The 27,965-nt window shown below is 40.3% G+C and overlaps 3 protein-coding genes, 1 non-coding gene and 1 pseudogene across 4 annotated transcripts; 4 read left to right on the top strand and 1 right to left on the bottom strand.

Annotated features, from left to right (window-relative positions):
• Positions 1-1,161: 1,161 nt before the first annotated feature.
• On the top strand, positions 1,162-5,257 carry LOC120288487 (annotated as a pseudogene).
• A 2,486-nt stretch (positions 5,258-7,743) lies between these two features.
• On the top strand, positions 7,744-9,126 carry LOC104419013. Its single transcript, XM_010030511.3, has one exon. It carries the CDS (start codon positions 8,162-8,164, stop codon positions 9,014-9,016), a length of 855 nt encoding a protein of 284 aa, XP_010028813.2. The 5' UTR covers positions 7,744-8,161; the 3' UTR covers positions 9,017-9,126.
• Positions 9,127-10,673: 1,547 nt separating this feature from the next.
• LOC104420588 lies at positions 10,674-11,515 on the top strand. Its single transcript, XR_005546682.1, has 2 exons — positions 10,674-11,209; positions 11,254-11,515. It is a non-coding gene; the product is annotated as an uncharacterized LOC104420588 (transcript).
• Positions 11,516-20,435: 8,920 nt separating this feature from the next.
• LOC104419011 (endochitinase) lies at positions 20,436-22,299 on the top strand. The gene is made up of 3 exons (XM_010030510.3): positions 20,436-20,907; positions 21,348-21,498; positions 21,624-22,299. Exons 1-3 carry the CDS (start codon positions 20,451-20,453, stop codon positions 22,015-22,017), a joined length of 1,002 nt encoding a protein of 333 aa, XP_010028812.1. The 5' UTR covers positions 20,436-20,450; the 3' UTR covers positions 22,018-22,299.
• A 923-nt stretch (positions 22,300-23,222) lies between these two features.
• On the bottom strand, positions 23,223-25,362 carry LOC104419010 (NAC domain-containing protein 6). The gene is made up of 3 exons (XM_010030509.3): positions 25,048-25,362; positions 24,672-24,937; positions 23,223-23,980 (listed from the first exon to the last, which is right to left on the bottom strand). Exons 1-3 carry the CDS (start codon positions 25,217-25,219, stop codon positions 23,513-23,515), a joined length of 906 nt encoding a protein of 301 aa, XP_010028811.1. The 5' UTR covers positions 25,220-25,362; the 3' UTR covers positions 23,223-23,512.
• Between the last annotated feature and the right edge of the window lie 2,603 nt (positions 25,363-27,965).

The raw sequence follows: 27,965 nt of genomic DNA, 5'->3' as shown, positions 1-27,965 counted from the left end.
AGTCTGAGAAGTCGCGAATCCTGGGATGTATAGAAATGTCTAGCACATGTGTAGTACAGATTTTTGTTGTCCTACTTGTATACAACTCAAAGAGTACAAACTCAATACTGATCCCATCTTCTGCCAAATTAAGCTGCTTCACATCTTTTTCCTTATCTTCCCCTCTCGCTGTTGTCTAAATATCCTATCAGTACTAACAGAATGCAAATATTTGATGTCATGGGAGAGTTACAAAGGATTAAGTCGAACAAGCAGTTAACCACTAGAATGAAGGGCTTATTCCTACAAAGTGGTTATGTTTGTTAGGAAACAGTAATAAGGGTAAAATAGTCATAAGAGGGTTACTAGGGTTACTCATATATATTCTTGTAATTCTTTTTTGATTAAGTGAATACAATACGTAGAATACTCTCTCCTTCAACATGGTATCAAAGCGTGGTTAAAACTTCAATAGAGTGATCCCACCACCACCACAGCCCGGCGGTGGAGGCTGTTGCTAGATCCAGACCCTCCGCCGCTACCGCCGCAGCGTGCTTCTCATCTACACAGCGGAGGAGAAAGAATGCCTACATTGTCGTTCGGTCATCGTCCCTAGATCCAGATCTGTTTATTGGTTTTCTAAGATCCGGACAGAACTACTGCCCAGCGTCAATCGCTGAAGCCCATCCAGCAAAATCGGTTTGTGTTTAGCCTTCTTTCTTGATGATGAGATTGAAAACCGATTGCACCATTTGGTCTTTGTTTGTTTTGCGATCTAGATTCTGTGTTTTTCATATATCCTGAGGATTTCGGAAGGCTTCGGTTTTGTAAGGGTTTCGTTCAGTTCTGCAAGGGTTTCACCCTGAAAAAAAAAATCGAAAAAAAAAAATTCGATCCGAACTGAGGGCATCAAAAGTTGTTTTCCAGTATACTTATATGGATTTCCATTGAAGTATATTGCTTCTTGAAGTGCTGGTTGGTATGATTTAATGGCCTCTCAGTGAAGTATATTGACTTAGTGGTGAATCGATTGAACCCTTATTTCTGTTTGTTGTTCTGTGGCTGATTGCACAACTGGAGTGAAGTGCTTGATTATTGTGTCATTCTTATTGGGTTCGGTCGATTATTGTGTTCAACCTGTCTAGCTAATTACATTATTGGAGTTCAGTAGAGTTAATACTGATGGCTTCTACATCATCTACTGGTTTGACGAATTTCCAATTGACATCTGTCAAGTTGGATGGCACTAACTATCCATCATGGTTTAAAGCTATACAAGTTTATCTTACTGCAATTAGACAACATGATTATCTTACATCCACACTTCCCTCGGATAAGAGTAAAGTAGATGATTGGATTGCTGGAGATGCAATGATCCGTAATATTGTTACGGAATAGTATGGATCCGAAGATTAGCCCTCACTTTATTCAATGTAATTCTGCCAAGGAAGTTTGGGATAAATGTGCTTTACTTTATTCTGGCCAAAATAATATGACACGAGTGTGTGACACATGGGAGGCCCTGTTTGATCTTCAACATGAATATTAGTCTCTATCTGAATATTATGCTCGTTTCACTACACTTTGCAGACAGCTAGATACTTATCTTCCGGCTTCCAATATTCCGAATGTATTAGTCAAACGTTAGGAGGATCTTCAAGTGATACTATTTCTTAAAACACTAGGGCCTGAATATTCCTCCTTTCGTCAGCAGATTACGTCTGAAAGCTCCCTTCCTACAGTTGATGAGGTTTTCTCCCGAGCCTCTTGACACCTATTGACAAGATCTCCACTACAAATTTAGAGACAAGTGCCATGATTTCTCATGGCTCTAGTGGACGTGGAGCTCGTGGTCATGGTTATCGGGGTCATGGACGTGGGCTTATTCAGAGTGGAAGTCGTGGTGGTCGTGATAGAATTCTTGGTAGCTGTGGCACTTGATATTGTAACCATTGTCGGAGGGCTGGACACACTAAAGCTTACTGCTACACGCTTCATCCAGAGTTTCAACCAACAGTTGCTGCATTTGCCGAAGTTGAAGATTCCTCACCAGTTCAATCCGATCCTACTAATGTGCATGATACAAAAGATTAAGTTATTTTGACACGTACAGAACATGAGGCTTGGATTCGCTCCAAACAGGTGACAGGAACTCCAGCTCCCACTGCCACTCTAGTACATAGCTCAAAAGGTAGTTCATCTTGTTTACTTTCTACAGTGTTAGACTCTTGGGTTATAGATTCTCGAGCTACTTATCATATAGCTGGTAACTCTAAATTGTTGTCTTCGTTAAATTCCACACCTCTTGGGGTGTCCAACTCTGTTATATTAGCTGATGGTTCAATTTCCCAAGTTACTGGCACTGGAGATGCCCATTTGAGTTCCTCCATTTCTTTATCATCTGTCATTCATCTCAAATCTCCATATAATTTGATTTCCGTTAGTTCATTAACTAAATAGCTAAATTGTTCTGTAACCTTTTTTGCTTCTTATTGTGTTTTTCAGGATCTGAGGATTGGACAGATGATTGGTGGGGGAGTTGAATCAAATGGCCTATACTATCTAGACAAAAAGGTGATAGCTGCAGTAGCTCTGAAGCACACATCCACTGATGTCTATTGGATGCATTGTCGTGCTGGTCATCCTCCGCCAAACATTCTTCGACGATTGTTTCCAGAGTCTGAGTCTGTGAGTACTTTTGAGTGTGAAGCTTGTCAGTTTGGAAAACACCATAGAGTCTCTTTTCCTTCTCGCTTTCAGAGTCGTGTGTCTAGTCCCTTTGAGTTAGTTCATTTAGATATATGGGGTCCGTGTTGTGTTTCTGATACATCTGGTTTCCGGTACTTTGTTACATTTGTGGATGATTTTTTCCTAATGATTTAGTTGTTCCTAATAAAAGATCGTACTGAGATTTTTCAATACTTTCGTCAATTCTATTTTGAAGTGTTGAATCAATATAATACTTCTGTGAAAAATCTCCGATCCGATAATGCCAAAGAGTATCTTGCCGTTGCCTTTGGTTTTCAACATTTTCTTAATTCCCATGGCATTATTCATCAAACTTCTTGTTCACATACACCACAACAAAATGGTGTAGCTAAATGTAAAAATCGTCATCTTCTTGACATTGTTCGTTGTCTTATACTTCACATGCATCTTTCGAAAACATTTTGGGGTCATGTTGTTCTTATAGTCTGCTTCTTAATTAATCGGCTTCCAACTTCTGTTCTTCAGGGGGAGACACCATTCTCTATTTTACATCCAAATCGTCCTCCCTTTGCATTATCTCTATGTGTCTTTGGTTGTGTTTGTTTCGTCCATTCTCTGACTTTAGGTCTTGATAAGTTGGCTCCCCGTGCTGATAAATGTGTCTTTGTTGGGTACTCTCAAACTTAGAAGGGCTATAAATGTTACAATCCTATTAGTCGCCGAGTGTTTATATCTGCAGATGTGACATTTTTTTAGGACCAGCCATACTATAGTACTCAAACAATCTCTACAGTGTCTCCTGACACTGACAAGTGTGTCTTACCAATTCCTTCATCAATCTCACTTCTTCCAGTATCGTCAACACGATTTCAGTTTGCTAATCAAACTTACCATAGACGAGGAACAGCTCCCACTACAAAGGTACGGCCATCACCTGATTTATCTGATCCCTCATCAATTGCTGTGCCATCCCCTGATCCTGATCCTAATCAACCTATTGCTGCTCGAAAAGGTACACGATCATGTGTTGGGCATCGTGTGGATCGTTATACACTTTATTCTGGTTTTTCTGATTGTCTTCGTACTCGTCATCCTATTAGCAACTTTCTGTCTTATGATTGTTTATCTCCTACCTTCTGTACTTTTGTCTCGTCCTTGTCCTCTATTTCTGTGCCTAGCAATGTTACTGAAGCTCTTGCTCATCTTGGTTGGAGACAAGCCATGGAGGATGAAATGAAAGCACTCATTGAGAATCGCACTTGGAAGCTTACTACCCTCCCTGTGGGAAAGCAACCTGTTAGTTGTCGTTGGGTTTTCACGATTAAGGTCCACCCTGATGGCACTATAGATCAATTGAAAGCACGGTTAGTCGCTAAAGAATATACTCAAACATATGGTGTTGATTATGATGACACTTTTTCTCTTGTAGCCAAAATTCCATCTGTTCGTGTCTTTATTTCTCTAGCAGCACATTTTGGATGGTTTCTTTATCAGTTAGACATCAAAAATGCATTCCTACATGGTGATTTGGCTGAAGAGGTGTATATAGAGCAACCACATGGATTTGTTGCTCAGGGGGAGAATCTGGTATGTCATTTACATAAGGCATTGTATGGACTTAAGCAATCTCCTCGTGCTTGGTTTGGTAAGTTTAGTGATGCTGTTATCAAGTTTGGATTAAAGCGTTGTCAAGTAGACCATTCAGTCTTCAGTTCTGTCTCCTCAGCTGGTTGTATTCTTCTAGTAGTATATGTGGATGATATTATCATTACTGGTAGTGATTCAGATGGTATTTAATGACTCAAACAATTTATGCATACACAATTTAGTACTAAGGATATGGGACATTTGCGGTATTTCCTAGGTATTGAGGTTGCCTACTCGCATACAGGTATAAATTTAACTCAGAGAAAATATGTTCTTGACATTCTTGATGAGGTTGGACTTGTTGGAGCAAAACCAGTTGATACTCCTATGGAATCCAATGTAAAACTTGATGCAGAAGATGGAGAATTATTACACGACCCATTAAAATATCGGAGAGTAGTTGGCAAGTTGAATTATCTTACCGTCATGAGACCTAATATATCTTTTGTCGTTAGTGATGTAAGCCAATTCATGGGTTCTCCTTGGACTACTCACTGGGCTTCGAATTATCAAATACTTGAAAGGAGCACCAAGTAAATGACTAATTTTCAAGAATTGTGGCCACCTAAATACCACAGGTTTTTCTGATACAGATTGGGCTGGATGTTCTACTAGTAGAAGATCTACATCGGGTTATTGTGTATTTCTTGGAGGTAATTTAGTTGCCTGGAAGAGTAAGAAACAACATGTGGTTTCTCGATCAAGTGCAAAAGCAGAATATAGAGCAATGGCACATATAACTAGTGAATTGCTCTGGTTGAGGATGTTATTGTCAGAAATTGGGATGTCAACATCAGAACCATCAATATTATATTGTGACAATCAATCAGCTATTCATATTGCAAACAATCCCGTCTTCAATGAGCAAACCAAGTACATTGAGGTTGATTGTCACTTTATACGAGAAAAAGTTCAGAAATGAGAGATCACTCTTCAACATACAAAAATGGAGGATTAGCTTGCAGATATTTTTACTAAGTCTTTACGAGGAAATAGAGTGAATTTTTTATGTAACAAGTTGGGATTGTTTGATATTTACATCCCAACTTGAGGGAGAGTGTTAGGAAACAGTAATAAGGGTAAAATAGTCATAAGAAGGTTACTAGGGTTACTTATATATATATATATTCTTGTAATCCTTTTTTGATTAAGTGAATACAATACGTAGAATACTCTCCTTCAACGATGTTAATTCAGTGAGAAGAACAAAACATGAGATTATTACCTAAAATGTCAGTTAAATCAGTTTGTTTTCACATCACTATCAATTATAGCACAAAACTATATGTTCTAATCTGAATCCATCAACGATTTGTGAAGGTGCTAAACACCATCAGACCCAGAGACATTTGAGTCATCTTAGCTTATCAGCAATATTAACTTAAACTTATCAACGGAGAATTCTGCAGCAAAAACATGCAGATGAGCTGACTTTTATGACTAGTGGAAACATGAGAGTGCTAAGTGTTAAGCAGTAAGCCAAGTAGCAGAAGCATTATAAAAAAAAACCAAAGAAATAATGGTACAACATTCATTTTATTAGCTAAATAGTCAATATGGATGCAGACATTTGCAATACGGAGAAAATGTCAGTTCCATGGAATTGTTTCACATGCTTGCATTAACATGCGAGTCTCTGTAATGGCAGGATAAGCTGGATGGAGGAAACCAGAAATCTTAATGTTTGTTGACTTATATGATCACAATAATTTGTCAGCAATTACTGATATAAAGCAGAAAAATAAAAAATAAGAAAGTGCAGAGATCCTACATCTCTCAAATGGCGGTAGACTTCATCATTAATGCCCCTCGTGCACAAAGTTGATTTTATCTTTCTGCAGCACATTTTGCTGAACAATGACTTCCAAGAGTTCCTCTGTTGTTCCATTATGTTCAGGTGACATGAAGATGGGCTGGTATCTTGTAGGAAGGAGACAACGCATGAACATCTCCATGTGGTGTTTTGACCAAATGAATTTTATTCCAACACTGCTTGACGCATGAAGAATAAAGTATTCCTTTTGTGCCTATCTGACGAGCATTTGATTAGTGTGAGAGGATTATTGCATTATCATGTAGGATTCAACAAGTTGGCATAAATTTCTTTTTTTTTCCCCCTCGAAAGGTGAGACAGGGTCCTAGAACCACTCGTGCAATATTTTCCTATGCAGCATGCTCTGCAATACATTGTTAAGCTTATGATAATTTTGATCCATAATTAGTCTCTAGTTCACTGGAGGATGAGAAGGGTGGTGGGGGACAATGCCCGAACATCTGTGAACAAAGCATTCAAATCCAATTCAAGATCATGTTGGGGACTCATTAATTCTAGGAACTTTAATTCCCTTTGCCTCCCCATCTTTCCTTTACATATATATGTACAGTCTTGCCACAGCCAAGAGAAGACGATCTGATTCAATTGCCTTTGAAACATTTCCGTAACAAGACCACCTCTCAGACAATGGCTTCACCAGTGAATGACTTTTTGTTGCCTAATCATTTATTATGCACGTGTAAGGACTCACTCAACAGATGAATTCCAGATATGGCAGTCAAAACAACTTCAAAGTCATAAGATACAACAGAAAAACCCTTGAAACGACTACTTGCTCTACTTTATATACAAGACCCAAGATAAAATCAAGAAGAGTCTCAACAACTGTTGAGTCGAAGTAAATTGTTCATATGGTATCATAAATCAGCAGAATCTTGTCTGCACATGAGATATTACATCAGTTCCATCTCATTCCAATGACTAATGTGTGTGTGTGTGTGTATGGTTAAACACTTTTTTTTTTTTGGTCAAATACGATTAAACACTTCTCAAGTATGTTATCACTCTAGAAAAACTAATAACTTATCCAGGAATGAGATTAGGAGGATTAAAAGGGAAAGAATTTGGCTTGGTGTTGGCATATAATCAACACAACAATTTATTTGGTACTAGGACCAAAGTAATAACAGAAACTTTTCTGGCAGTTAGTGAGCAGAAACCAACTAAAGCAATGAAAATACTACGTGTTGATATCAATTTTCTGTTACTACTGTTCTTCCTGCATGTAATTCATGCTAAATTTGCTCCGAACTACGTCAGAATCAGAGTTGAAGCTGAACCACGTAAAAGTACACTGATATTTAAAGGCAAACCCATGAAAAAAAAATCACTCCAATCTATATCAGCAATTGCCAGTACATAGGCAAACTCCTTCCCAAGCCTGGCTGTAATAGATTGGAGTGATTTCTTTTTTTCTTTTTTTTTCCTTTGGGTTAATTCTTCTTTCCTACGCAGTTATTACTTATCATAGCCTCAACAGAAGGCACCTTAAAGAAAGTATTCCTTCAGATCTTATATACCCTCGACTGGAAATGTGGCAACACTAGCTCATCACCATTTGACAAAAGAAATTCTCTTTTCTATAGTTATACAAGAATGCAGAATAGTTTAAGGAGCCTTCCTGAATCATGCATTATCATGTAGATTTGAACAAGTTAAGCATCATTATTTTATTCCCCTAGAGGAGAGACAGTGTCCTGGCACTACTCGTGCAATTATTTTTTAATGATGAGGTGAGTTGATCCATATTTATAGTTTCTTAATTCATTGGAATGTAAGAAGGGTGGTGGGAGACACTGCACAGACATCGGTGGACAAAGCATCAGATCCAATTCAAAATCATGTTAGGACATACTGAGTCTGAGAATTTTGATTCCCTTTGCCTCCCCTTCTCTCCTTCCTATATATACATGGTCTTGCCACGGCCAAGAGAGTGCAATCCAGATTCAATTACCTTCGAAATTTTTTGTTAACTAGGTGACCTATCGGAAAATGGCTTCACCTGCAAACCCAAAATCCCACTTTCATGCTCGCTCCGTGAGCTTGCCTTCCGAGCCTAAACCCCTCATTCCTCAAGCAGAGAATCACTTGAGGAGGATCAGAAGTTCAGAAGCAGCCACCACCAGTTCCTTTTCATCAGTGAGCATCACGATAAGCAGTCTCGTAGACTTTTACGACTCCGTTGATGACTTGCTTCTCTTGCCACATGCCCAACGGGCCTTCGTTCAAGAGGGCCGCGATGAGGTGTTTGAGAGATCACTCAGTCTCCTCGACATTTGTAGCACTGGCAAAGATGTAGTAGCGCAGACAAAGGAAACTGTGCAGGTTCTCCAATCGACATTGCGCAGGAGACGGGGCGATGAACTGGCACTGAGAAATGAGGTCGGGACATACTTGGCCTCTAGGAAGAAAGCAAAGAAGACAATTCAAAACTGCTTGAAAAATTTGAAGATCAAATCAACCATCTCTTCTTCCGATCAAAGTGGGGTGACAATTGTTTCCATATTAAGAGAAGCGGAGGGAGTTGCTCTCAAGACTATCGAATCGTTGTTGACATTGGTACGTGGAAAGTCGGCGAGCTGCTCTTTCTTCTCCAAGTGGATGCATTCCAACCGAGTGGCGGCCGATGAGAGAGCATCCAACAGCGAATTAGAGATTGTGGATGCTGCAGTCGATGCCCTCCTAAGCCATAAGATTGGAAAAGCAAGCAACATTCAAATGGAACATGTACAGAAAGTGATGGCAGAACTTGAGTCCCACATTCAGGACATCGAAGAAGAGATGGAGCACCTGATCAGGCGCTTGATCAAAACCCGAGTATCCCTCCTCAATATTCTCAACCACTAGTCCGAAAAAGTCATGAATCCTGAGATGTAGAGCATTATGTAGTAGAGACTTTTGTTGTACAGCTTGTATACAGCTCAAAGAGATACAAATTTATACAGATCTGATCTTTCGTCAAATTAAGTTGCTTCACTTCTTTGTCCTTCTCTTCCCCTCATGCTGATTCATTTGAAATGCATTTCGTTGTCTGAATCTCCTATCAATACTAACAAAATGCAAATATTGGATGTCATCATTCCTACCAATTGTTTATCTTGATTCCATGAGAAGAACATCTGAGATATTACCAGAATATCCGTAACTAAAATGTCGGTTGAATCCACTTGATTTTATATCACTATCAATTATAGCAGAAAATTAAAAGTTCAATCTGAACAATGGTATAATCCATCAAACTCTCAAAAAGAGTAAAATTTCTTCTAACCAATGATTCATGAAGGTCCCAAAAACCATCTGACCCAGTTTTAAAGGAACTTTATGACCTATGAATGCAAAGGGAGATGGGAAGGTCCGAGAGACATTTGGGTCATACCTTGTCAGCATTAATAACTGAAACTTAGCAACGTGATACTTCTGCAGCAAAAATAAGCAGACGTGCAAAATGATTGAGTTCATGTTATGTATAGTCAGACTGCAAGAAGAAAAGTAATAAGGTATAATCCTGTAGAAGGCAAGAACAAGACATCCCTAAGCAATAAGCAGTATGCCAACTAGTGGACGCATTATCAAAGAAAATGAAAGAAAAAACGGTAACACATTCATGTTTATATGGCATATAGTCATATAGTCATATGGATACAGGCATTTGCAACACAGAGAGCACGTTAGTTCCATGGAATTATTTCACATGCCTGCATTAATACAGTATTCTTTGGAATGGCAGGATGAGCTGGATGGAGGGCTCTAGAATTCCTAATGTTCCTTGGCTTATGCAATGACAATAACTTGTCAGCACTAACTGATATAAGGCAGAAAAAATAAAATAAAATAGTACCGAGAAAATATTATCCTACGTCTCTTGAAAATGGTGGTAGTCTTTTATCATTAATGGCCCCCCGTGCACGAAGTTAATTTTATCTTTCTGCAGCACATTTTGCTGAACAATGACTCTTAAGAGTTCCTCTCCTGTTAAATATGTTCAGGTGACTTGAAGATGAGCTGGTGTCTTGTGAGAAGGAGACAACGCATGAACACGTCGCCCATGTGACATTTTAATCGAATGAAATTCATTTCAACACCAGTTGACGCATGATGGATTCAGTGTCCCTTTTATGCCTATATGTCAAGCATTATCACGTAGGATCTCACATGTTAGCATAATTCTTTTTTTCCCCTCGAGAGGTGAGACAGGGTCCTAGCACCGCTCGTGCAATAATTTCATATGCACGACTCCTGCAATACAATATTGAGCTTATGATAATTAGTCTCTAATTCATTGGCAATGAGAAGGGTGGTGGGGGACACCACACAAACACAGGTGAACAAAGCACTGGAATCCAACTCAAGATCATGTTGGGGACTCATTGATTCTAGGAACTTTGATTCCCATTGCCTCCCCTTCTCTCCTGTACATATATGTACAGTCTAGCCACGGCCAAGCTAAGGCAACCCGATTCAATTGCCTCTGAAACATTTCAGTACCAAGACCACCTCTCAGACAATGGCTTCACCAAACCTGAAATCCCACTTTCACGCTCGCTCGGTGAGCTTGCCTTTGAAGCCAAACCGGCTCATTCCTCAAGCAGAGGAGCACTTGAGGAGGATCAGGAGCTCAGAAGCCACCACATGTTCATTTTCATTGGTGAGCAACACGATAAGCAGTGTCGTGGACTTCTATGACTCTGTCGAAGACTTGCTTCTCTTTTCAGATACCCAACATGCCTTAGTTCAAGAGGGCCACGATGAGGTGCTCGAGAGATCCCTCAGTCTCCTGGACTTGTGCTGTGCCGTAAAAGATGTCATAGCACAGACGAAGGAAAACATGCAGGAACTACAATCCACATTGTGTAGGAGACGGGGCGATGACCTGGCACTGAGAAACTGGGTCGAGACATACTTGACCTTAAGGAAGAAAGCAAAGAAGACAATTCAAAGCTGCTTGAAAAATCTAAAGATCAAATCCACCTTTTCTTCTGCGGATCGAAGCAGTATGACAACAGTTTCCATGTTAAGAGAAGTGGAGGAAGTCGCTCTCAGGTCGATTGAATCAATGATGCATTGGTACATGGAAAGTCAAGAAGCTGCTCTTTCTTTGGCAAGTTGATGCATTCCAAGCGAGTGGCAGCTGATGAGAGGGCATCTAACGGTGAGCTGGAGGAGGTGGATTCAGCCGTTCACACCCTGCTAAGCCACAAAAATGGAAAACCCATCCAAATGGAATACTTGCAGAAAATACTGGGAGAGGTCGAGTCCAGCATTCAGGACCTCGAAGAAGAAGTCGAGCGCCTGATCAGGCACCTGATCAAAACCCGAGTGTCCCTCCTCAATATCCTCAACCACTAGCCGGCACTTCATGAATCCTAGGATGAAGAAGTGTCTAGCATATGTTAGTAGAGAATTTAGTTGAATTACTTGTATACAACTCAAATATTACAAATCGATACAAATCAGATCTGCTGCCAAACGAAATTGCTTCACTTTACATTTTTCTTTTCTCTTAGTGCTGAAGCATTTGATAATTAACCGATTGATTGCAGAGGGAAGTTCTGTGTTGAATAATTCTATCAAGCCAACAATGTGCAAAACATTGATGTTGTCCTTCCTCCAAAGTGGTTATCTTAATTTGAAGAGAAGAATGAAATTTAAGGTTATTATCAGTAACGGGTGACTAAGATGTCAGTTATTGGGCTTGTCATTGCATCAATATCAAGTGCAGAAGAAAGGTCAATGTTGTAATCTTAACAATCTTAATTTTTACCATAAACTATAAAATGAACTAAATCTCATGTCATCATGATTCCCGAAGGTTCCAAACACCATCTCCCAGGCAGCCAGTAAAAGTATTACAGCTTTTACAGGAACTTGTGACCCATTTAAGCACATATACAAAGAAGTGACCAAGGTCCAGGAGACATTTGGTTCATCCTAGCTTAAGAAGAAACCATTGAAACTTATCGACAAGTACCTCTGTAGCGTAAAACAGAAGATGGGTAAAATTATTAAGGTAAATGGATGGTTAGATTGTGCAAGGGAAAAAAGTATGAACATGGAATTGAAGGCGACAAGAAACACTGCATGAGCCAATTAGTAGAAACATTATCAGAAGAAAACCAAGGAAAAAGGATAAAATAATCATATGCTTTGCCAAATAGTCAGACGAATTATAGACATTTACAATACAGAGAAAATGTCAGCTTCATGGAATTATTTCACATGCCTTCGTTAAGATGGTCTTCTGAGGAACAGCAGGATGAGCTGGATTGGGGAATCAACTTCCTCGCGTGTCTGCAATTTCTGATATAGGCAGGCAAAATAAGATAATAAGTGCAGAGAAAAAAAAAATTCTCTGTCTCTTGAATCGTGGAAGAACTTCATTATTAATGCCACTCGTGCACCAACTTATTTTGATCCTTTTTGCTGCTCATTATGCATAATAATAAATTTCAAGAGTTCTTCTGGGATTACAGCATGTTCAGGAGACTTAAAAATGAGCTGTCATCTCGTGGGAAGGAGACACCACATAGACATCACTGACATACTGTTTTGATCAAATGAAAATCGTTGCAACTCCACCCATGCGTGAAGAATTGAGCACTGCACTGTTGCTGTCTGTTGAGATTTGATTGATCTCATAGGACTAATTTATTGACGCAAGGGTGATGGGCAGATTCAAATCTTGACAGAAGCTGTTTCCTTTCTGAAAACAAGAATAGTTGCAAGCTAATGAGTCTAATGAATGAAGGAATGAGCTGTCTGGTCATAGAAGACAAGGTTGTTGACTTGCTCGTGCATTCGCACATCTTACGGATCATTTCACAAATACATTACCACCGTGCATGCTTCGTTGGTTTAAAAGAATTGTCTAGTGGGATGATGACCATGAAAACCTGGTGGTCAGAAACACTGCAAGAACATTGATGAGATGTGCACGAATATTAATACAAATAATGTTTCCGATCATTCAAAATTGCAAAGAGAAGGAGATTAATCCTGTCTCATACCACGCAACTATTTATAGAGAGAGAAAATAGGAATTCCATCTTCGGGGGACTTACCAGACCGATTACAGAAAAACATACCTTTGAGAGATAAAAATGGCTTCATTTCCTCCAAATCAAGCTACGGTTACCACACCCGCTCAATCAGCTTTGCCTTTGGGAACTAACCCATCGATTCCTGACATAAATGATCAGCTGCACAGATTAACGTCCTCTGAGGCCACCACTTCATTGTCTTCTTCTTTGGGCGACAAATTGATTGCCCTTGGAGATCTGCACGAGTGTGTTGACAGCATGCTTCAGCTGCCACACACTCGCCAATTAAGAGCCCATGAGCCTAAGGACTTGGTCGAGGAACTGTTGAATTCATCTCTTTGCTTCTTGGACGCAAGCAGCACGGCTAAGGATGTGCTGATGCAGACCAAAGAGTGAGGGCAAGAGCTACAGCTGATCTCGGGTTGCAAGAAAGACAATGATCAGGAGATGGTCAAGGAAGCTGAGAAGTACTTGACCTCTAGGATCAAGGCCAGAAAAGTAGCCAACGAGTTCCTTCCTTCGACAGCAAGACAGCGGCCATATTTAGAATGCTAAGACAAGTTGAACTGGTCACTGTTGCAGTGTTCGAACCCTTGTTTGCCTTCGTACACCAAAAAAAAAAAAAGCACTGTTAAAACAATGTGTCCGGTCCTTGTTTTCAAAATTGATGTATTCTCCCAAGCAGATCACTTGTGAGGAAGAAGCGACTGCGCTCAGTGAATTCGAGAAGGTAGATGATGTATTGTAAGCCTTCGTCAGCCACAAGAACGGGAAATTTAACAATGTGCGGACCGAAGACAAAAAATGAGCCGAGACAATTGGAGCTAACCATTCAAAGTCTTGGGGAAGATCTCAACTTCGTTGTCCGATGCTTGATCAGAACTAGAGCATCAATTCTCAATATCCTCAACCATTAGTTGATGAGGATCATCACAATATTGAGTCAGGACATCTTGTACAGAAATCCGCGCTGTGGCTTAAGTGTACATGTTTACAGTGTTCGCTAACGCTCTGAAGGGAAAGCATTACACTGTGAAAGAAAACATACCTTGATCATTTCTCTTTCTGTTACATGTCTTTGCTTTAGGAATAAATTTTACAAGATCAAAATCCTGACCATAGCAAGCTTCAAGATGATGAACAAATCCAGTTCAATCCCTGGATCCGTGACATTTCTGGATCAACTCACTCAAGGTATGGTCCACTTTGGCATGTCTCATACTGAGTCTCACGATTTTGTTTTTTGACGTACAAGTAAGCGCTTTCTCAGGAGGTCATTTCTCCTGGTAGTACTTTAGTTTGGGCTCGCTTAAATTTGGAGTTCCAAAACAAAGCTTGTTTTGTCAAAAGGCACATTCGTGAGTTAATTATAATTTCTATATTATATAGAGTCTCTCTCTTTTATTTGCTCCTCCCTCCCTATTTAGTGTACAATTCATTTCATTCTTACCTACTTCGCCATACCAGAAGCCTGTCAAGAGTCGCTCCTTGTCTAGGTCTTTTGGCCCCGATGACCACTCCCCACTCTTATTAGATTCAGTTGTTATAGATTCACCATGATAAAATACAGTCATAGGGAAAGAGAACAAATTTGATGATTTTCAAGTTGCAAAGTTTAGAATTCTCTTTGTTAAGGGCCTATGCAATTCAACCATATTGGTTTGTGTGTTTTAATTGGGTTATCATTGAAGGAAGGAATCTGAATACTTTAAATTTAGAACAGAAACCAAAGCTGTCAAGATTCCATCTGTCTGGAGAAAGATAATATAAGTATGCATCGATCACCTCAATGAAATGAACATTATAAGACTCAAATCCCATCCTCCAAAGTTTTAGCAATTATGTTTCCTCTATTACTTGTAACGTCTAACATGTTAACCTCGTTGCATTATAAGCTTTGTGAATCAGGAATACACAGAGAAATTCAAATATCTTGCTCCTATCAAACTAATTCTACTAAGGGGACCTCATTAACGAGTGCCCTTAGAACACTTTGCTAAGATGCTGGATAAGAAAATGTTACTCTTTTTCTATGCATTGACTTTTCTCGTGATATCTGCAATAAATGGTTTGAAAATTGAACATTTCTTTATTATAAATACTTAAAAAAATCCCCAAAACACTCTTTCTTATGATTCGCAGATTTATCGTATTTCATGCGTGCATGAATGAATCTAAAAGGTGGGAGGAAGGAGTCCTTGGACAAGATTGCAAGCAAGCACATCCATACCATAGCTGATAATAACTATAATAACGTCCAAGGACTACTTCCTCATAATAGTCCATGATAACTATAATAACGTCCAAGGACTACTTCCTCATATTAATCCAAACTACAAGAATGGGTATAAAATTTTTGGGGATAAATTCACTAGAAGTTCTAAAACTTGTTATAGAAGTGCAATTGAGTCCTAAAACTTATCAAATTGGTGCAATCAAGTTTTAAAGTTAACACCACTAATCTATTTAACGAAAAATGCTGATGTGCATTCTTAAATTAATTTCTCTCTCCTAGTTGGCAATTTTTTTATTGTTTTCTTTTTTAAATCTTATTTAAATCATATTAAAAAAATACAAAAAAAAAGAAAAGAAAAAAAGAAGCTAGCATTTTATTTAAAAAAACAAGAGAGAGAGAGAGAGAGAGAGAGAGAGAGAAGGGCAAGGCATGTCAATCTGGGCGAAGGTGGTCGGCCCTCACTAGCTCCAGGTGAGGCCTCGCTAGTGTGGGCAACACCCAAATCTAGGTGACGCCAGTTGTCACCTGGAGCTGATGAGCCTTGCCAACCCTGAGTGAGGCCTCGTTGGCCTCAGGTGAGGGCCGTCGATGCTTGCTAAGCTTGAGTCAGCACTAACGTCACCCAGATCTAAGCACTTAAGCATGAGCCCAAACCTAGCAAGGGTCGTCGGCCCTCACTTGGGGCCGATGAGGCCTCGCTCGGGACTAGCGAGGGCCAGCCACCCTTGCTCGGGGCGGCAAAGGTTGCTTGCCCCTTTGACGATGGGTGATAGTGGTGGCGTGCCTACCGGCATGGCTTGCCTTGTCCTCCCCCCTCTCCCTCTCTTTTAGTTTTGTTTTTTAACAAAACTTTAGCTTTTTCATTTTTTAATATGATTTAAATAATATAAAAAAAAGAAAGCACAAAAAAAAAAATGCCAACTATGAGAGAGAAATTAATTTGAAATTGCCATGTCAGCATTTTCTGTTAAATAAATTGACGGTATTAACTTAAGGACTTGATTGTACCTATTTGACAATTTTTAGGATTTAATTATACTTTTGTAAGTTTTAGGACTCAATTGCACTTTCATGATAAGTTTTATGACTCTAATGAACTTATCCCAATTTTTTTAGGGGATCTCTATGCTTTATACAATTTGATAGTAATAGACTATACTCAAGAATATAAGGGTATGCACCAACATCTAGGGGTGAGCATCGGTCTAGGGTTAACCTTAGATCGACTTTGGACTGGCCCAATCCTGCCGGTCCTAGTCTGATTCTCGAGAGGGACTGGGTCGGCCCTAGGATTCCTGGATTAGCACTGTGCGAGTTGGTCCTCGGTCTAGAGAGTTTAAAGTACGTCCAACCTAAATCAATCCTATTGTATATATTATATATAAAAAATATATATATATATATATATCATATATATGATATATTATTATATATTCTAAGAGAAAACTTTAAGTCAAACGACGTCAATAGTATTAAACGGCTCCTCATAGTGTCCTCCTCCAATACTCGTTCTCTTCTGTTTTCTTTGTCATTTTAATCTTCAATTTACCAAAATTGAAAGAAATAACTTCCTTGCTTGTTGCTCGATGCTCGCTCTACTCACCTTCATTGCCAGGTGCTCAACTTTCCATCTTGTCCAATATCTCTATAAGCGGTCTTAATCATTTTTATGGTTTCTTACTTTTGGCAAGTGTGAAATTTCTATAATTGCCTTATTTTAAATTTGTTGAATATGTATTGATATTTATAATTTTGCGGTGACTCGTTCTCTTCTGTTTTCTTTGTCATTTTAATCTTCAATTTGCCAAAATTGAAAGAAATAACTTCCTTGCTTGCTGCTCGACACTCGCCCTACTCACCTTCATTGCCCGGTGCTTAAGGGTGTGCAACCGGATCGGGTATACCCGGTTCTCGGACCGGCCCACCCGGAAAACAGGGTCAGGAACCGGTTCTCGTTAAAACCGGTCCGAGAATCGATTCCCAAAATTTGGAACTGGTTTAAACCGGTTCAGGAATAGGTTCCGAGTAATTACCCACCTGGAAATCGGTTCCCAGACCGGTTTTGGAACCGGATCCCGGATCGGTTTTGGAAGTAGAGGTCAATTTTTTTTTTCTCCCGATTTCTATTCTTACTCCCACAATTACACGACATTTTTCCTCTTGGTTCTCTCAAACACGCACGGCACTCCTCCTTTGTTATTCCTCTTCCTCACTTGCTTCCCTCCCTCACCGGCTCCCTCTCACGCTATCTAATGGACAGATGATGTTCGTTGCCGCCAAATTCTTGTGTATCACACGGATTGGCTCGCATAATTTCTCTTTTGTAGGAGGAGTTATGCTTGCATAAATGAGTAATTTCATGTAATAGTTGTGGAAATAAGACTAATACTAGACTCTTGCTTATTGTTAATTCTTTGCCTTATGATTTTATTTATTATAATTAGCCCTGTGAATCATTAATTTTTCGTTTAGTCAAAAAGTTCATGTATTTATTTATTACAAGTGCTTAATGTTTCAATATAAATTAAGAGGAATGCGTTATTTTCTCACGTATTAATATAAAATTAAAAGTCGTATAGGATATCGAGAGATTGCAAAACATGTTCCAGTGAAAACATGGTTGGCCTTGGAACCGAATTGGAAAAACAAGGTGGGTCAGGTATAGGGTTTAATACAAATAGGATCGGGTATATGGTCCAGAAAAGGGGAACCGATTATAACGGGGTTGAGTATAGGGTCCAAGTCTAGACCCTACCCACCTTGGACTCAATCACCCCTACCGATGCTCAACTTTCCATCTTGTCCTATATCTTTATAAGCAATTTTAATCATTTTTATGGTTTCTTACTTTTAGCAAGTGTAAAATTTCTACAATTGCGTCTCTTTCTTCTCTTTCTTTACCAAAAAAAAAAAATTTCTATAATTGCCTTATTTTAAATTTGTTGAATATATATTGATATTTATAATTTGGCTACACAACGCCGTATTGTTGATGTATGTGTAATTTGAAATGGTAAGTTTATCTCTTTAGAGAGTACAAAAAATGATACAAAAAAATCTTTACAAAAAAAATGATGCAAAAAAAATTTATTGATTAGTTCTAAATTAATCCTAAAATCAGATCGAACCCATTGGTTGGTTCGGTCATCGGACTCGGGCTCAATAAGATCAATTCTTGATCTAAAAAATTGAAAATCAATACTGTGTGGATTGATCCTAAAATTAGAGGATGGATCGGCTCAATCCGGATCATACTCATCCTTATCAATATCTTCTACTTAAGACCGATCCGATTGCGTTTTATGACTGCCAATGTCGCCCACGGTCAAGGATGGCTCCTCGCCTTCGTCGTTCCAATCAAAACGGGCACGCGGTTTCAAAGTCTCTGCATTGATAAAGTAATGGCAGATTTACCAACACCACGAGCATGCAATTGACAAGACAGGGACGTTCCAGGGTGACCCAACTGGAACTTGGGACGTACGTGGAAAGATAAGGATGGAAAGCTTACTTTTGACATTTAAAACGTTGAATTGGTCCGAACCGCGATAATGAAAGCTGTCCCCACAATCCACCAACTCCTCCTTTATGTCCCATCTCAGTAAGAATGCCATGTATCCGCAGGTTTAAGTTCAAGACACATGGAGGCTTATGGGACTGGGGTTGGCAAGGTAGCTGAAATGATTCCTTATCCGAGTGCAATGCATCATGACACTTGAACCTAATCCCTATGGGGCTAACTACTGAAGCATTCTTAATTTGTTCAACTTCAAGATTTAGTAGCGCACTTGTTCAAGCTGTCGAGAGATTTTCAGCTTGGAGGTTATGCTCAAATTCTATCGACTTCTCTAGATTATTATAAAAGAAAGTTAATCACAATGCTAGTAATGACCCTAGCTTTAACATATATTTGGTTTCATGTAGCATAAGTCGAAACTCTCTCTCTCATTCGGTCTTTTTGGGCTAAACTCACAAAATGAAAAATAAGTTTATAAATGATTTTATGAAATTACTTTTGGCAATTATAAAAACTCAAACAGTAAGGAAAATTTTAAATTTAGGACCTCCTCCTCTAATACCATAAATGATTTTGTGTAGCACATTAAAAATTTAGATTGTTAAATGAAAGCATAATTTAATACTTAAATAGTCTCTACTTGAAAAAATCACTTTTTCATAACATCATACTATTGTGACTATATATCACTATCTACTCCATCATTTTCCACCAGAGCGGATATAATAAATAGAGAACCAAATAAAAGCTCCGAGCATATTCTCACTTCGCCAGGGCATATCCCAACTTTATGTATGGTTAAGCCTCTATCATCAAAAGCATGTCTTGAAAAATTAGGATATTCCCAAAAAGTACTTTCTAGGCTAGAGATATTATATCTTGCTAATCATGATGTTGAAGACACAAATGAGAATGACAATGACAATGTGATAATAGATCTATGAGATGGTATGTACCGTAAGAGCGGTCGAGATATTAATTCCCGAATTGTTCGATGCATAGTGCTATATTTCAAAAATAAAAAAATTGATCATACTAATCAATCAAACATCAAAATACCAAATTGTTACATATCTTTATAAGAAAGATTAATTGGTTTAATTTTTAGATTGGTCAAACTAACATTGATTATATCACTAGAGGAAACGCTCTGGTTGGATCCGAGAACCATTTTTTATTTTATTATCTGGAATGCTAAATGTTCATTAGTTGTACCAAAAAGAACAAGCTCTAGGTCAACAACGATTATCCACATTTCTTGACATCATCATGGCATTCATATATGTGAAGCCAAAAGGTGTTCTCCTACAGCCGCCCCACGTGTCCTCTTTCTTGTAGTTGGCAATGGACAAGATGAGGATGAGAAGCTCTAACAAAAGTGAAAAGCCTAAACATATTTTCTAATCTTAATCCCGAGATATAAAGTAAAACCAAACTAAATTTTTTTGTCGCTCATACATTAATTTATCCTCCTATATATAGGCCTCGGCAATGGAAAACCTCCCAAGGTATCAAAACCATATCATCCAAACCAAGAAGATGCTCATGATCAAAACCCTAGCAATTCTCTCCCTCCTCTTGGCCCTGACCCGCGGCGGCTCCGCTGAGCAGTGCGGCAGCCAGGCTGGCGGCAAGCTGTGCCCGGGAGGGCAGTGCTGCAGCAAGTACGGTTGGTGTGGCACCGCGCCTGAATATTGCACCAACGGATGCCAAAGCCAATGCGGTGGAGGCGGGGGAGGCGACGTTAGTGGCCTCATCTCGAGAGATACATTCAATCAGTTGCTGAAGCACCGGAACGACGCCGGCTGCCCCGCCAAAGGGTTCTACACGTACGACGCTTTTGTCGCGGCCGCGAAGTCGTTCCCGGCGTTCGGGACCACTGGCGACGCGGCCACGCGTAAGCGGGAGATCGCGGCTTTCTTGGCACAGACTTCCCATGAAACGACAGGTGGGTTCTTTTGGCAGATAATCAAGAGCTCCGCTTTAGAAACTAAAAATCAGAGTTAAAGGTTCAGGCTTCACAGCCTACTACATCGGAGCCATTTTATATGCTCATGTTTAGTCTCTTATATCTACAGCTTAGCGAATGCCTAATAACTAATTTATCTAACACTGAACATCTAAACTCATCATTGAACATGAATAATACCATCTCAAGTCACCAAAATATCTTCATTTCAATGGTAAAAATTTGGCCAACGGCGATCTTCATTGAAAAGATTTAGTTTAGTCCTAACACGAGTGTAAGTATCCGATTCTTCACCTATTGGCATGAGAATGATTGGTAAACCGTGGACCACCGATGCTTATCGACTCTAAATATGTGTTGCTGATGAAGTAATTAATCTATTACTCATGATTTACTGTTCTATCTTATGGGCAAAACAGGTGGGTGGGCTAGCGCACCGGACGGGCCATATTCATGGGGATATTGCTATCTGAAGGAGCAAAACCCAAGCGCGTATTGCTCTCCTAATCCGACCTACCCCTGTGCTCCTGGCAAGCAATACTACGGCCGGGGTCCAATACAGCTCTCATGGTATTTACACAACCTTGTGATTGGCCCATGATTTTGGCCCATCGCTACCTTTAAGATTGTCGTCGCCTGCTTGTCTTGATTTGTCGTTCTGAGCACTTGAAATAACCAAGGCCCGATCTTCTCAGGAACTATAACTACGGGCAATGCGGCAGGGCAATAGGAGTGGACCTCCTCAAGAACCCGGACCTGGTGGCGACCGACCCTGTCGTCTCGTTCAAGACGGCCATCTGGTTCTGGATGACCCCGCAGTCGCCCAAGCCATCCTGCCACGGCGTCATCACAGGGCAGTGGGCCCCATCCGCGGCGGACAAGTCAGCAGGGCGGGTCGTGGGGTACGGGACCGTGACCAACATCATCAATGGAGGCCTCGAGTGCGGCAGAGGGAAGGACGCGAGGGTGGAGGACCGGATCGGGTTCTACAAGAGATACTGCGACATACTCGGAGTGGGTTATGGCAACAACCTCGACTGCTACAGCCAAAGGCCATTCGGGTCTGGTCTCCTTGTGGATACCATGTAACTTCTAGCAGGCTTTTGCCTCAGTAGCGGTCGAAAACTATGGTATGGTTTATAGATCGTACAAATCAAGTTCATGTCGACTATTAATTATGGTGGGCTCTATATGTGGTATCTACATAATTAGCAGATGGGGATGATACGACTTATAACGTACGTAATAACGTGGTGAGCTATACTGATTAAGCAAAGTCATGCTTGTTGACTTGTGACTCGTTGTGTATGATTTCAATCAATGAAATAAAACAGCTACGGTCTTCCACTGTCGGATTACGACGTCAGTAAATTGAATTTGCCCAGACCAGATAATCCGCGAACAGAGAGCTTTATGAAAGTCAATTACAATTTCTACCTTACCTGTCCCCTTTTCTTGTCACGTTCCTCTGTATCAAATCTGCGAAGAATCAGCTCAGTCGCAGAGTCTTTTATCTGACGGGCACGAGAAAATTAGATGATGGTGATCACCCTGTTCCAGGCTTCTTTCGGCCCAAAATGGAAAAGGAGTATTAAATGGTTCACTGAGTATTAGAAGCAAATTAGAAGACTTGTAACCTGATGAAACATCAACAGTTATAAAACGCAATAGCCAAATTTTGATTAACTCACAAGAAGAGCTACTCAGGTCGATGAATTCCGTCTCTTTAATCATGGAAGTAATCGGAAACAAAATCTTGCAAATTGCATGTGATGAGTTTTTTATTTGATGAGCCAAGTTAAGTCCGTTTGCTCATATTGGGCCAAAATCCACGTAAATGAAGGGCCTGTAAGAGAGAGTTTGTATACAATGAAAAACATAATGTATTTTTTCTATTCTTGGACAACAATGTTTTCTATCTTGATGAACGAAATTCTAGGGCCTCGATTAATTCTTTTGAGATTGCAATAGTATTTAATTTGTGGCAAATAAGGTATGTCCGTCTCTCTGATATATCTTTCGTTCAATATTACATGTTTCCCGGGCACGTTTCCGCATTCGTTTTTGGTATTCGATTCTTCGAATATTGGTTCAAGAATCTGTTTCCTACGGCATGTACCATGTGGTAATGGCTTCGATGCCCACTAGCCATCCCAAAACCAAGTTAATATCGAGTTTACTGTAGGGTAATCCCAAAGGAACTTTTCGGTCGAAAGACAGCTTCTGTCGTCTGCATTTAGCGTTGCATCGGTTGTTCCTCAGTAGACATAATCTCGACGAACTTCAGCGATGAATTAAGGAAAAAAGAGGGAATTCCAATTTGATTCGTGACAGAAGTTGTTACAAGGGAATGTACAGCCAAGCTGAATTCTTCCTTGCTAGTTAAGCTACGCATGAAAGGCTCCTCATTTATTGGAGCGAAAACAGAGTATGATGGCACGGTTAGATGCAGACACAATCGATGCACAGCTCTTGAAAGTCTAACCCAAAAACTCTTGATGAAGCACAAGTGATGAGGAATACTTTCACGATCTACAACCACTAAGCTTTGAATTAGACTCTGGTCGATCAACAAATTAGAAGTTCAGAATGTTAAATAAGGGGTGTTCAAGTTCTGGAGCCAGGGGCTGTTGAACTGAGTCCAGAAGTTGTCCTGCGTCCAGTCTGCAGGCATCTTGGGCAGTTGCAGCTCCGGCAATTTCTCCTTCCCAGTCGGCATTTGCAGTGAAGAGGACGACCCTTTGGTCATCACTTTGTTCACGAAAAGATCTTGTGGTGGGCTTGTGATGAAACCTTGCACTTCCTGTTCATCTTCCGCCTCCTCCAGCAGTTCCTGCTTGAACACAATCTTAGACTCGCGCATTGATGGCATCAGGTCGTATTGCTGAGTGTTGAAGGACGAGGAGGTCTCCATCGGTGAGAATGGAGATGGAGGAGACAGGTGAGCAACGGCAGCAGTGGCGGCCTTATTCATGCCTTCCCCCATCGCCGCCCTCTGCTCCAGCACTTTCAGGGAGGTGGCCTTCCTGTAAATCTTGCATAACACCATTTCCTGCAACATTTTCAATGGAGAGACAAGTGAGAATTGCGTCCTCTGTTTTCGACATCAGACTGTGTCTTGACCCTTCTTTTCGTTACAATTTTACCGGATTCTATTCTTCGATTGGTTTAGGACTTAGGATTTACGGGTTAGGCTCATTGCCAGGTAAAATATTTCATCGCAGCCGAATCAAGTCGATGGTCCTTTTTTTTTTTTTGGGGGGTTATTTTGCAAGTCAAAGTCAGCTCATAAATCAACGGGACCTAAGTTTTTTTAAAAAAAAAACTTAGTGGCCAGTCAATCAAGTTTTATTTCTCACAATAAGTATCAAAACCGTCAACTAATTTCCAGGAAACTTCTCTACAACTTCAGGATTGGAAAGTACCAGCTTTCTCTAAGTGGTCCTGGTCTTGTTAATTAAAACTTTAGCTTCCTGGCATGCAGCAAAGCTCCAAAGACCAGCCTAGTTGCAATTTCCAGGAAAGTCTAGTGAACAGAAACTACAGTATTTTTTTCAAGCCATCTCATTCTCTCTTATTCTTCAGTTTCTTCGAATTGATTTTCACGGGGTTGTCGATAAGCAAGCGTTACAAGATTGATATTGGTGAAAATAACATGTACATTTCAAAATTTTCCTTGGCAACATACATGCAGGGAGCATATTAATTCAATTCCATGTGTTGATTAAAAAGGGTCTATGTACCTTGGGCGACGAGTCATCCGGTAATCTGTACTCGTTCATCACCCAATCTGTTTTGGTTCCTCGCGGCGCCCTTCCCTCATAGAACACGAGGGTCTTTCTCAGGCCGAGTACCCTCTTGTGGTCTGATAGACTCACAATCTTCCGGTCCGAGCCGGTGGCCTTCCAAAAACCATGCTTGGTGGTCCGGTTTGGCCGACCGCCGCTCCCATGCTTCCGATCTCTCGGTACAAAGAAGTACCACTCTCTTTCACCAATCTTCGCCAGGCCTGTTGCATTAAAACTAATCTCAGCTTCAAGAAGAATTTGCGACGAAAAAATATATATTCCTCTGGTAATCTGAAAAACAAAAAACAACAGCGGAACGTGCTGCACGTACCAGGCAATTCCCGCGGGTCGTAGTGGTAGATGTTCAAGAACCCGATCACGTCGAACCGCAGTTTCTTGTTGGAAATCATGTTCCGAAGGTAGAAATCAAGGAGCTCTTCCTCGGTGGGGTGGAACCGGAAACCCGGGAGCTCGAGCTCCGGCGTCGGGGTCGGCTCTTCCATGGAGTACCGGAGCGCGTCAGCTGACTCTCGGTCTTGCACTGCACAAGTCCTGAGAAACCTCTCTCTGTTTTTTCACCTCTGTTTTGGCCTTTCTTAAGTTTCGAAGGACGCTGTCGGAACGATGTTGCGCTGCTCGAATCATCTTAGACGTCGTCAATTTATAGGGAGTAAAAATGAGTGTGGTGCCATTAAATTAAAATTTCTTTTTCTTCTTTTTTTTAAGTCCGAGGTCTATCTTTTTTGTCAGGGGCGAAAGGACTTACAAAGAAGGGACGACTGGGTCATCGTTCCTAAGAGGCCGATCCTGGGGCGCAGACGAAGTCACTCGATCGTTGGAAGTTTGTGACGACCTATGAGAGGGTCCTGCCACACCCCCCAGTCCCATGTTGTGGAACCCACGCGCTTAAGAATCATAGGTCTCGCAGACCTTAACAGGACGATGGCGATGGCCTTTGTAGTCTTTCGATTCTACTTGACTTTTTGCCTTCTATTTTTCCCATTTTCATTTTTGTTTACTTGTGATTTTTTGGAACCTTTTGCCTGGAAATTCCAGACAGAGGTGGGATTGTTCTTCCAAGCAAATTTCCGCCACTTGAGTTAGGATTTCTTTTTTTTCTATGCTCCTCTTCTTCGTCGTCATCATTACGGCTCCATCATCTGCAATGGGACCTTAGGGTTTTTGTACTCATGCTCAATTGAAAAGGATTTTTTTTTTTTTTTCCGCGAATCAGTCTTCTCGATTTCCATTTTCGTTCGTTTGATTGGCTGAAAATGATATATCGACATAAAGTCATTTATGATTGTGGAAAATATAAATGCTCAAAGTTTAGGAAAATAAATTCTCAGATCATCATAAACATTTCTTTGATTAGAAACAAACACACTTTGAATATAATCAAAAGTCGAATCCAACATACGAATGGTTAAATAGTTAGTCTTGCATCTTAAGAAAAATAAGATCTCTCTTTTCCAACTACCATCCATCTTAACTTTTACTCGTCAAGTCATGAGAAGAGTTGTCCACAACATCTGTGGATCTTGGAGTGGAAAAACATGACCCGTATTCTAATTCTCAACCGTATTTAATATGGGAAAATTACGCAATACGTCTATTGAATTGTCATGAAAAACTTCATGTGCTAGTAAATACACTTTTTTTTTTTCCCGTGACATATGGATATGATAAGTTTCACCCTCCAATCTCACAACCCATGTCATCATGTGTCGAGTTTTCGACATCATAAATTTATTATTTTTGTTGTTGTCCTTATTGTTGTAAGTTAAGTTATGTTTCGAGCATGCGGCTCACCCTTATAATTGGAACAGACCTCGTGTCCTGAACTCTTAGAGCAACCAACAAAACAATATTTGCTTGATGAGAAGTTCTCATCAAGCAAAGATGTTTGGCATCAATTATTGCCATCAAAAGGTTAATTTGTTGCGACCAGGAGCCAGGAGTCCCATCTGCTCGTTCGACGTAAGAAGAAGTGTTCCGGCATCGATTGGACCTATCTTCCTAATTTTCAACTCTCGTTTTTGCGATCTGCTTTCTCAAACTTGGCGAATGAACCATGTCGCGGTTTCAACCCAATCTGACTGGTAGAATCCCCAGCCGCCGAAGCATTAGCAGATTTGTCTTCCCGAGCACCCGAATGGCCATTCGTGGTCAGCAATATCAGCAACCGGCAAAGCCACAATAGCTTTCCTCCCTCTCTCCGCATCATATTTTATTCGGATCCTGCATCAAACTCCGTTTTCACTGACGAGGAAGACATGACGGAGCCGACGCCAATTGCTTTGCGCCACGCGCGACACGACGCGACCATCTCTCATTGGCCAACGAATCCTCTGCGGAGGCAGTGGGCGCCACTGTCATTAACAGGGGGCAATGAAGTAGCACAACAACCCATTCTCACGAGTTCCCCACTTAGGATTGAGATTTCCGGGGCGGGGATTGAATCCGCAAGCCCGATCGGTTGCGAAGCCGAAAGTATGAAAGCGCTCTCGCCCCTTTTTTACCACAAATCGACGCCGAAAAACAGATAGTGGTGGAAACCTGAGAGTCATACAGCAGCTTCCACCGGCTCTCCCCCATGCTCTAGTTAAGAAACCAATAACTCCAAAGATCACAGAATTCCAACTTTAAAAATACTATATTTTATAGTAGTTGTGCTTAAAATTCAAAGTTTCGGGTAAAGGTCCTCGAAATTCTATATCCAAATATTTCATGACGCTCTTAATTGACTCGTCTGTCCTCAATTATCCAATACGACTTAATTTCGAGGAAAGAGATCATCTTGATTAGTTAATTCAGCGAGATTCGCTCGTGGAACGTGTAGCATAACCTCCATTAGCCTATCAGTCGAAAGACTAATTTTTACAATTGAAACCCTCAAATTCCAACTTTAAATTACTATATTTTATAGAAGTTGTGATTAAAATCAAAGTCTCGAGTAAAGGTCCTCGAAAAATCTATACTCAAACACTGTACCATGTTCTTGATTGACTTGTCTATATACTCAAACACCATACCATGTTCTTGATTGACTTGTCTATCATCAATTATTAAATACAACTTAATTTTGAGGAAAAATATCATCTCGATTGCTTAATTCAACTAGACTAGTGTAGCATAACCTCCATTAACCTGTCAATTGAAAGACTCAAAATTCTATAACTAAAACTGCAGAAAAATAAACGAAAAAGAAATGGAGGGTGGGGGGTGAGGGCACCCCCTCAAATTCCA

This window comes from Eucalyptus grandis, chromosome 9 (genome assembly GCF_016545825.1).
Source record: "Eucalyptus grandis isolate ANBG69807.140 chromosome 9, ASM1654582v1, whole genome shotgun sequence".
Taxonomy (NCBI): Eukaryota; Viridiplantae; Streptophyta; class Magnoliopsida; order Myrtales; family Myrtaceae; genus Eucalyptus; species Eucalyptus grandis.
This window is presented reverse-complemented; position numbering and strand designations above follow the sequence as displayed.